The sequence below is a fragment of the Papaver somniferum genome, chromosome 1 (assembly GCF_003573695.1).
Source record: "Papaver somniferum cultivar HN1 chromosome 1, ASM357369v1, whole genome shotgun sequence".
Lineage (NCBI taxonomy): Eukaryota > Viridiplantae > Streptophyta > Magnoliopsida > Ranunculales > Papaveraceae > Papaver > Papaver somniferum.
In genome coordinates, this window is record NC_039358.1 from 197,193,608 (window position 1) to 197,205,386 (window position 11,779).

General features: G+C 36.1%; 1 protein-coding gene across 1 annotated transcript; it reads right to left on the reverse strand.

Moving 5' to 3' along the window:
- Positions 1-113: 113 nt before the first annotated feature.
- Positions 114-2,146, reverse strand: LOC113311247 (dihydrofolate reductase-like). The gene is made up of 5 exons (XM_026560091.1): positions 1,837-2,146; positions 1,614-1,754; positions 1,394-1,529; positions 604-705; positions 114-514 (listed from the first exon to the last, which is right to left on the reverse strand). The coding sequence occupies exons 1-5, from the start codon at positions 2,140-2,142 to the stop codon at positions 399-401; spliced, it is 801 nt and encodes a 266-aa protein (XP_026415876.1). The 5' UTR covers positions 2,143-2,146; the 3' UTR covers positions 114-398.
- Positions 2,147-11,779: the final 9,633 nt, after the last annotated feature.

Here is an 11,779-nt window from a genome sequence, read left to right on the forward strand (position 1 = left end):
GGCTTTGTTCTGCTTGTTGAGATACTGTTGAAGCCCACAAAATTTCATGTGTTTAAGACTTTGAAACAAATCACATGTTTTATGGCTGTGCTAATATTTTAAAACAAATCACATGTTTTAAAGATGCTAAACCGAGCAATAAAATCGTTTGTGTTTCTTATCTGCGACCTGAATTAGAAACTCGTCAACATTACAAATTGCACCTGGATGATATAAAAACTGATATTCTACATTTGAATAAGGTTTTCTCCTAAATTTTATCCGACTAATTTTGATATCAAGTGGCCATCCATTTCTTCTTTGATGGTAGTATGCCAAATGAGTAATGTTATTTGCAGTAACAACATCAAATTAATCATAGAAATCTTTATATGAAGAAGTTGTTGCAATTGACCTTTCTACATGTATACTGCTTCTTCTTCCTCTATTACTTGTTCATGGACAGAAGATGTATCATTCGCCAATCCATGAATCTTGTCAATGAATTTGAACATCATCTCCAAACCCTTCTCATCTGATAATAACAAAAAAATATAGTTAAGTAACAATACAAAGGAATTTACAAAAGAAACAAAATAGATTAACACAAATAAAAATTGTTACCAAATCTTGGTATTGTATGGCCTCTAGGGTGATGAATGACAACAGGATCCACACATAACTCCAACAATTTCTCCCCATATGGCCTCAGAAAGTCCGTCTCTCCTGAAATTTAAGTAAAAACAATGAGAAATTATGACCAAGTTAATTAAACCTGTCAATTGTAAGTTCAAACAATGACTGAGCTTACAATGTCACTATTTTGGACCTTGCTCTGGAGGAGACCTCAGATGTCTCCCACACAGCTTGCAAAAAGATTACCAAATTTTAAGGCTCGATAAAAACTAGTAGTAGTAGTAGATTCTTAAGTCATGGGGTCTTGTAGCAGCTCAGCCACAGGTGTCTTAATTTGTCAAGTTATGCAATTAGGATAACATCTTCCAATTAGCTTCCTATAAACAATTTAACAGTCGTGAATGTAGATTAATGATGAAGCATACTGCAAATTTAACAAGGGTGTATCCAGACTAATGATGAAGCACCTGCAATTTGAATGCCAATATTCTTAACATTTCCAATCTTAGCTTGTAATTTCTGGTCCGGGTAATAGTTTGTTTCTCATTCTTTCGAAATGTATGGGTTTTAGCAAGTTGAGACGCGTAATGCAAGTCTCTTTTGCATAGCGGTATCATCAAGACAGGTAAAATGTGATAGATGTATGCCAAATTGCCAACCACATGGACAACTACCATTCACATGCAGTACAACATCAGAAACCCTCAAATTTAACCACACACTGTACCGAACCCGAACCCAAAATTGAATGAATTCAACAGACAAAGAAGAAAAATACCTAAGAAATGAAGAGATGGACATTGAACTGGTGAAGAAGCACTATAAGCATTCTCAGCTACAGCCGGTGACCTGAACACTGCCCCTCCTATTATAATTATGAACTTTATCTTGGGAACTTTCGTCAATGCCAATCCCTGTTCAACCAGAACAACTAGTCAAACCAAAATCAATCTAACAAATTTCCCAAAATTGGATTACAAAATTGATATCAAACACACCTTAGATTGCAAACCAGGCAAAGCAGCAGATAAAATAGCCCCTTGAGAAAAACCAAGTAATCCATCAAAAGGACCTTGCTTTAACATTATATCTTGAATATATTCAAGACATTCTTCAAAATTCCTGTACTCTGTAAAATCCTAAAATCCCAAAACAAAATCATACAATCAGAATTAAAAACCCAGATTAAGAATCAAAAGAATGAGATTAAATTCAACTTACTTTATCAAATTGGAACCATTCATAATAAGGAGAATCAAAAATCCCTTCAACTTCAGATTTCCCTTCGGACGGAAACGGAGCATCAGGATAAACAAGATCCAATTTGTTAATCACTGATTCCGGCCATTTCGTAGTGACTTGTTTCTTGATGATTTCACCACTTGTTCTAAACCCATGTAGACACAAAACCCTCGGTTTCTTTTCCTCTTCGATTCTCTTCTGGTTTCCCATGTTTTTCTTTGACTTGTGAAGTTTTTCCTCTCCAATGGAATTGGAATAAATAGCAGGACCGGGCTGTAACCACATGTTTTTTTTTTTGTTAGAGCTGACAGCATTGATGACGATTGACGACGAGACGCGTGTGTGTAGTTGGGGTGCGTGGTTATGAATAGGTCGCTAGCCACCAGTAGGTCCAGGAGCGTCCAGCACATGAAAAAAACAAGTATATTTTGGAAGCTTCCTTCCATTCCGGCGGTGCATTGATTTAGGGATTGGCAGAAATCACGCATTTTGTTTCTCTTATTAATTAATGATTTTGTTCAATGGACCGGTATGATACCCCGGTCAAATATAGAGTCACAAAGAATTTTTTTAGTTGGGAATAATACATGATTAGTCCCTTTTGAGTGTGAGGCTTGAGGAATGTTTTGGAGGACGAGTCTTATGTGTGAGGCATAGCATGGATGAATTTCGTGTCCGTAAGAGATTGGGAAGAGCACGTGGGGCCCTAGGCTAGGGCTGCACATCCGACGGGACAGTACGGGTTTTTGCCTAGCTCAGTACCTGTACCTCCTTATGGTCGGTATCTGTACTTTGTGCAGTACGGGACGGGACGGGCCCTGTACCTGTTTAACTCGGTACGAGACGGGATGGGACCGGTTCTTTACCTGTAGTTAGGGCTACACAAGGGACGGGACGGTACGGGTTTTTGCCTAGCTCAGTACCTGTACCTCCCTATGGACGGTACCTTGTACCTGTACAGTACGGGACCTGTACCTTTTTAACTCGGTATGGGACGGGACGGGACCGGTTCTTTACCTGTAGCATATCTGCACACTGCATATGTAAAAAAGAAAAAAAAACAAATAAACAAGAAAGCAAAGCAAAAAATCTTGAAAGTTCTAAGTTTAAAAACTTTAACGGTTAAGACTTAAGAGTCTTAAGACCTGAATTCATACATACTTTAAGAAAAATCTTTAAACTTCTAAGTTCAACAACATCAACTGTTTAAGAGTTCAAGTAGAAAAAACAGAAAGCAAAGCAAAAAACAGCATTTCGGCAGTTCGGCTTTGGCAATTGACGACTTTCATAAGTTTGGTGCGACAAAAAACGAACTACATCTCCAAGCATCAAGCATCCAAGACCTCTGACAGTTGAACCGCACCCAAGATGTCTGCAACAACAATTTATATTTCAGTTTATGCATAAAAGGCATGAGTCGAAATCTAACAACAGGCACAGATAACCAGCAATCTCTGTTAAAGGACAATAATAAAAAAAAATACATTGACATTCTAAGCATTATCAGGTGGGAATGTGGGTCTTTGATTGTCAGTGAATAACATAAGGTATGGAGAGTAAGACTTAAAACCCAATGGTAATGTTCTTGTTCAGAAAGAAGTGAGAGTAATCAGCAATGTATTATCGAACAAACATATGAATACTGAAATAATAATCAAACAAAGAAAATTTTATATTGCCTTCCTCATCCTTGGAGTTATCATCTGGTACATAATCAGCTAAAAGATCAAGATTAATGGATTTTCTTAACCAGCTTTGACAACAGAGCAAAGCCTCAACTGTTCTTGGAGATAAAGAACTTCTCCATGGACTAAGCACACGCTTTGCGGTGCTTAAAGATGATTCGGATGCAACTGAAGACACTGGCATGGATAATACCATAACTGACCTTCAACAAATTACACTCTCACAATTTACATTAAACACCAGAGTTAGAACATTAAAACAATCAACATTCATATACTACACACAGCCAAACAACAAACCCCCATTTCAACAAAAGGCAAAAAATCTCACAGACCAACACTTTTTTACCACACTTGACAAGATTAACTTAAAAATTACAAACCCAAAATAGAGAAATCTAACCTTGCAAGACGAGTATAAAACAATTGTTTGGAAAAAACAGTTACACGGATGCATCAATGAAAGTACAAAAAGTGTAGGGAGATATGAACACACCCGGATATTCCCTGTTTATCCATATCTTATTTGCAATTTCACAAATCTATACATCAAATTATACGATTTGAACCCTTTCAATTAAATCATTAGACAAGTAAACAACAACACTAAGTACATCCAACCAGGATACATGAATAAAAACAAAATGAAATTATGGAAAATGTTAGGGTTTTTTAATTATACCTGAAGAAGATGTATCAGGATGATATTTTGTCTTTAATGAAAATGATTTTGATCCAAGATAATGAGAAGGAGGTGGTTTGATTTATAGGGTTAATCTTGCAGTAAATAGAAAACGAAGATGGTGGTGTGGTGGCTCAGAAGATAGTGTTAGAATTGAGAACTGGTGATGATGATTAGAACTTAGAACTGTTGGTGATGATTAGAACTTAGAACATGGTGGTGCGTTGATGGCCTCTTCACGCCTCTTCTCTGAGAGGAAAATGAAAACCTGCAAGAGGAAACAAGAAATGAGGAGAATACGATAGAGAAATGGTATAACCCTTACTATTAACGGCTAGGATTTAACCCTAATTTCAACGGATATAGATCATCGGTACTACGGGACGGGAAGGGATGGGAATAACATTGAACCGTTACTCGTACCTACTCTAGGCACGGTACCAGTTTTAGTACTTGTACCTGTCCCATCTGACCGCGGTTCCGGGATGGTACTGGTACGGTTCCTGCGGTTCCGGGACGATTCCATGGGACGGGACGATTCCTGTGCAGCCATACATGTAGTATATGTAAAAAAAATGTCAAGGAAATGAAAAGAAAACACATAATTTAATGTTCATTCTCTATTTGCTAGTTTCTTTTTAACTAAAATTTGAGAATAAAACACATAATTTGAGATTTAAAGCAAAAAGGAACTCAATTTTTGAAATTGGTTTCACTCCGGTTTAGTCCATCCATCAGTAGAAGAGATTGGAAAAAGAGAAGAACCCATCAAATGAAATTTAAGTATTTTGCACCCAACAGTTTCAGATTATGATGGAGAGTATTAGTTGCTGCAAATGGTTCCTGATTCTTCACTTGCACTTTTCTGCAGTGGTTTCCGCCAAGCACCATGGTAATTTCTATTATGTTGTTTCTTTTCTTTTCTTTTCTTCCAGTTTTTGTATGTGTAGCTGGAACCGGGTCATCCTCAAATCCCAGATCATTAAGTTGTTTTCGCACTTAGTTTCTGTTCAAGGGTATTTTTACCTTAATTCGATCTATCGCTTGTTGCAGGAACTCCTTCCAACGAGCTTGTCAATATCATCAATAAGAATCGAACACTTGAAAAGAACCGGTAAATAGAAAACGAAGATGGTGGTGCAGTGGCTCAGAAGATGGTGTTAGAACTTAGAACTGGTGATGATGATTAGAACTTAGAAGATGGTGGTGCGTCGACGATGGCCTCTTCTCTTCTCTTCTATGAGAGGAAAATGAAAACCTGAGAGAGGGAACAGGAAATGAGGAGAATACGATAGATAAAGGTATAACCCCTACTATCAACGGTTAGGATTTAACCCTAATTTCAACGGATAGAGATCATCGGTACTACGGGACGGGAATATCATAGAACCGTTACTCGTACCTACTCTAGGCATGGTACCATTTTTTGGTACTTGTACCTGTCTCATCTGACTGCGGTTCCGGGACAGTACCGGTACGGTTCCACAGGACGGGACGGTTCCTGTGCAGCCCTACTCAACGCTCCTGGATTCAGCTAGGACATGCTTATGAGGATCATGCCTCGTGGAGTCAGTTGGGACATGAGAAAGGTCTGTATACATGTGCCTGAGAGTACCTTTCGTGTATATGAGACTATGAAAAACTTGACTTCACCAGTGAATCTCACAAGATCGTTAACAGAAATCAGTTGTAAACTGTGTTCATTGCAGCTGACATGACCAACATACCTCGTGAGATTATGATGGGAGTCAGTCACGAGGTTCAGGAGCATACATGACGAGTGTATTTGGCGGGGATGTACTAGGAGTCACTCATAGTCTCGTAAGACTTGAGTAGTGATCGTGAGACAGATGTAGGAGTTGTGCTTACTGGTATTTAAATCTCTCTCATGATCATAGAATCAGTCATGGACATTCATGAGGATAACGAGCAGACATGACTAGTATATATCTTGTGGATGTACAAAAAACCATATCTATGACGTCCTTAGTTCGGAAGATGAGCCTCGAGAGGCCGAGAGATTCAAAGAACTAAGTCTTGAAATTAAGGATGAAAACTTAGTCTCTTTCATGAGTCGGAGACTTGGGTTGAGCCTATGAGTCTATATTTTGCGATAAATCTCGAATCGAATCTTAAATGACCATTATTCCTTGTCATGAAAGACCATCATCTACATCCCTTAAACATGGATCTCTTACTAGCTATAAATTATGCTTATTTCAAAGATTTTACTCAAATAGGAGGCATTGTATTATTCATTCAATATTATGCAGGTACTCCACTAGGAGTCAAATGGGTCTTCTTAAATGCAACAGTGAATGCGGAACTACAAGTTATGGTAGTAGCAGTTGAATGGGATAGGAAACTGAGAATAGAGAATGTGAACTTTGAGCTAGATTTCAAACTTTCTACTAGTGGAAGTCACGGGAAAAAAAAAACACTACTTGGAAAAATCATCATTAAATTTCGGATATTAGCTAATTATTTACCTGGCTAGTTTGGGGCATATAGGGGTTATCTGGGGATACGTGAAAAAACTAGGTAAAAGTACTAAGATATCCTCTGTTTTAAAATTCAATCATTCTAAAACCTATTCAAATCATTTCTCTTACAAATTAAAATTCAAACTCAAACTCATCCATTAATTCTAACAACATCGATCGATTTAAAAGATAATTCATCATCCATTACAAAAAATAATCAAACTAAACATCATTGGTTGCAACTCATATCTCTTTATTATACTTGTGATTGATTTATCTATTCAAGATTGAAAAATACAAATGATCTTGGGTTATTTTGTTTAACATAATCGGTCGACGTTCATGTCCATACCGATTCTTATGACAATCGGTCGATGTTCATGAACACGTCAACCGATTGTCCTGAATGTGTTTTCTAGTCGGAAAAAATTTCACCATATTCGTTAAAAGTTAATGCCCACATAAACCGATTATGGTATGGAAGAGATACACGATTTTCTGTATGTTTTTTTTGTTAGAATCGGATTATGTGTATGTTCACATAAACCGATTATGTGAATCAATCCGTTCATATGTGACTAGAAAAACCTGATTGTTAGAATCAGATTTTATCTATGAATTCTTTAGCCGATTATAGATATCCTTCGTAAATAGCGAACACCAACCCAGAATCGGTTTAACGAGTGCATGAACGTAAAACGATTCTGGGTAGTGTTTTCGAAACAAATACATAAATTATCGTGTTTTGGAGATGAATCAACATTAGTTGATTTCTAGATTAATAAGATTAAATATCTATTAAAAAAATGAATTAACACTAATTAATTAAGGGTAAATTAGTTATTGAAGAAAATAATTGGTTAAGGGGTATCTCATTTTACTTCAAAATGCCTATTTTGTCATTTAATAACATGCCCCAAATAATTGGCCTAAGCCCCAAATTAGCCGAGATTATTTAGCTAGTTCAATTCTTAGAGGTGTTATCACGTGTTGAAATAAAGAAACAAGGTTGTTGATGTTTTATCGAAATTTGCTAGAACAGAAAATCCGAGCAAGGAATTATGTAATGTGACTACTATTTTTTCCATAGTCTACATAATGTATACATCTCAGAGAATCCAATATTAAGTAGTAATGATATCTCAATTGAACTGATATGGTTAAGTAATAAAAGGCACTCAAGATAAAGACAATAATAAAGAAAAATACGGAGGTAACGTAAATGCTACTAAGTTATCAAGAGACACAAGAGATTACGTGGTTCGACTGTCGTCTACGTCCACGGGGTAATGAGTGTTTATTTGTATTAAGTAATAGTGGTTACAAAGATCTTAACTGCTTCCCAAAGTAACAGAGAGAACTCAAGCTATAGTAAATACTTAAGTTTTAAAAATTAAAGAGGTATAAGATTAAGACTATATCTCATTTCCTTCCGGTATTGAATGCTTTTTTTTGTTGGTGGAGTTCGGTATGTATAGTCTCTTCTGCTCCAGAAACATATTCGTTGTCTTTGGGTCCATCGTATCCTGGTGTATCTTCCGTACAAATGGTACCTTCGTTAGCCGCACGCTTTCTCCAGTCGATCTTTGCCACCTCAGCTGACCCACGTTCCCTCGTGAACTCCCCAACCTTAGTACAGGTTGTTCCTTCGTTCAGCGCATGCCTTCACCAGTCAGACAATGCACTTTGAACAAACGTATAAAGAAGGCTTACGACATTAAATGTTGATTAGATATGTCTGCTACCTCTGTCCCTTCGACAGCTGCCACCTCCCTATGCGAGGATCGACTTTACCATCTAAGCCGTCGAGGTATCCTTCCTCGAGATAGGGTAAAGTAGATCAGGAAGGGATCTGCTACTTTTCAGATACCTGCGTATCGCTAGGGCTACTTTGTTAACTTGCAAACGACCGCCAGATACGTGACGCGTGCCCACGAGAATATTGGTATTCACATGTAACTTCCCATTATGTATTTGTAGTTAAGTTCTTGTAATACGAAACAATGTTATCTTCTTCTTTTCTTTTTTATAAAAGAAAAATTCCATATATATTGATATAGTAGACGATTGTTGTTACAGAGTTATGATGGATCACCTTAGCTAATAAAATATTAAAAATCAAGGTACCAACGTGATCACATGATTTGCTCCATAAATACTGATTATGCAAATCTATTTTTTTCTACCAATTTTATCATTCTAGGAACCCAAGAACATTAAACATGTTAAATGGCCTTACTTGTTTTATCTGAACAAAAACAAACGATACATGACTACAAATCATAGAAGTGTATGGATCATTAAATGATCCAACCATTTCTCAAAGTTTTCAATCCAAAAGTAACTATCTAAATTGATTAAACTAAAGTAACACAGGTAACCTAGATCGATCGAAATCGGCGAGAAGAAGTATAAATCGGTCTGCAACTGTAAATGAGTCTCGTTATCGATATTTTAATATCTGCAACTACCGCTTCCACTTTTCCTAAGATTTAAGTTGTTGTCGGAGATTTTGATTTTGTACATGAAGTTGATGATGTAACTATCAAAGATGGATTTCTTCTTGAGATAATCGAAATATAACTTTTGAGTTTCATCATCACCATCATTAAAACCCACAAAAAATACCTAAAACCACTAGTAGATATTATAAGACTTGGACCTTATAAGTCCATGTGTAGCAATTCCAGAAGTGAGCTAGCTTTATGATTAGACAAAATAAAAGGAGGTTTAAGACATTTTCTTAACTGACATTCATTACAGAAAATATGACTTTTGACTACATGAGACAAATTTTAAAAAGAGTGATACTTTTTGAAGAACCTGAAATGAAGGATGTGCAAGTCTTCTATGCCAAGTGGATGCTGACGTAGAAATTCTTGATAAGGCTTGAGGAGAACCAGACTTGAGAAACTTCATAGGATATAATCCATCTTTATGTGGCCCTTGTAAAATGGTCCTCCAACATGAGAGATCCTTAACAGAAAAACCTAGAATATCAAATGTAATTGAGAAGTTATTGTCACTTGTGAACAAATAAATTTTTTTGTGATGACTTAGGTACAAACATAACATCAGAATAAGTGGTAGGCTCAGTAGTAGAACCAACATGTGTAATAGTCATACCTTCACTATTAGTTGATTGAATATCCTAAACACCTTCAAAATGAGTAGCTTGTTGTAATTTATTCTCATTATAAGTAATTTGATTGTTTATTCCTGAATCAGCATACCAAGCATTCTCCCCCATGATGTTAGCAGTTGCAAGCATAACACTAAAATTAGGAGGAGTATAAGAGTTTTGATATGCAAAATTCAACATGTAACGACATTCATAAGCAAGATGACCACCTTTGTGGAAACTCTGATAGATCTTATTTGATATTAAAGAAGTAGAGGTAGAGGCAGGATGCATAGTGGGATTTGGTCATGCTAAGATATTATGAGAAAAATTTGGAACATGATGCATATGAAAATGAGTAGAGCCTCTAGGTGAATAAGGAAATGATGATCTGAAAGGTAATGAGTGAGGAAATGGAGGATAACCCCTACCTCTGCCTCTAGCAGCAAATGCTTTACTATTATCTTCAGGGAGAAGATCTTTCTGCTTTGTAGTTACAACTATTTCTTTGCTGAGAAGAATGTTATGGCTTTAGGAGGTGACCGGAGGACTTCAAATTCTTATTGAAGTGTAAAAAGAGATATAATCAGTTCCTAAGACATTGACACTGGTAATAACTAATTCATCATCTAAGATCCTAGATCCATCAACAAGTAGCTCATTTATTACCTTCTTGATTTCACTCATGAAATTAGAAACCGTACCTGATCCAAGTCTTAGATTAGAACTTAAGATGCAATTAAATCGAATGAGAGGTAGAATTTCGAGCAAACCTGTATTCAATTGCTTTGCAAAGATATTTTGAGAAATGAGCTCCGACAACATATGATGTAATAGAATCTGAAATTGAGGATTGAAACCATAGAATCAAGGTTGTATCATCATCATCATGACAGGATCCATAACCAGGATTCACATCATTGTGTAGCAGATACGATGGACAAGGTAGAGATCCATCAATAAATCAGAAAACTTAGTATTTCTTGAGGAGGGGGAAGAACTAAAGATTTCAAAGTAAGAAAATTGTCTTCCTTGAGTCTGTAAGACAATTCCAGAAATTTGATTAAGAGGAACTTGATTCATATACCGCCATTAGATTGAAGATTGAAAAATGATATACTGAGTATTATGTAGAAAAAGAAGAATATGAGATAAAACACTAGATGATTCTGAAGATTAAAGGAAAAATTTGATGAAAAATGGATGTGGATCTGGAAAAATTTACCATTAATGGTGATGATATGCGGAAACAATGTTGTCTGATACCTTAATTGTAATGAATATCAGATTGAGTTAGTGAAAATTAATCAGTTTCCGAAATATAGGGATAAGTCTATATTTATGAGACTAAAGAAAGAGAGAAAGAAAAGAAAAAGCGGACCACTGGACAACATGTGTCCATGCCTAGACATACACGTGGACCAATAGAAAGAAAGATAATATTATAAAACGTAATACAATGACCAAATGTAAACATAGTGTAAGTCAAACATTTTGCGCATACTAGACACATTAGCCTAAGATATTAAAGGGATTCGTTCTCCGATCTCCCATAGGAAGGAAGCTTACGAATTAAATTGAGTCAATTGGGACTACAAATGGTCAGTGACTCAGTGTGTTATGTATCTGATATTGTAGCACATATGATTGTTGTTTAGGATTATCATATAATGTAGTTAAGATTACATTGTCAGTTACTGAAACTGTTTGTCGGTTATTGTAAGAATAAAATCTTATAAAAAGCTCGTATTGTAATCATTTAGATTAATCAGTGAAGATCTTATATTTGAGAGTTATTCTCTTTTGTGTTGTTTTCTTATAAACATGGTTGGTTTACCCTACAAACCAAATCAACTGTGTTACTTGTATGATTCTTGTTAAGAACATAATATTTTGTATCAGGAGCAGGTTATAACAAGGTCTTGTTTTTTTTTTCTTTTTCTTATTTGCT

Coding starts and splice junctions, on each gene's coding strand:
- LOC113311247 (XM_026560091.1), bottom strand. CDS start 2,142: ATGTGGTTACAGCCCGGTCCTGCTATTTATTCCAATTCCATTGGAGAG. Junction 1,530..1,613: donor TGCCTGGTTTGCAATCTAAG/GTGTGTTTGATA, acceptor CTGGTTGAACAG/GGATTGGCATTGACGAAAGT. Junction 515..603: donor CCATACAATACCAAGATTTG/GTAACAATTTTT, acceptor TGTTATTATCAG/ATGAGAAGGGTTTGGAGATG.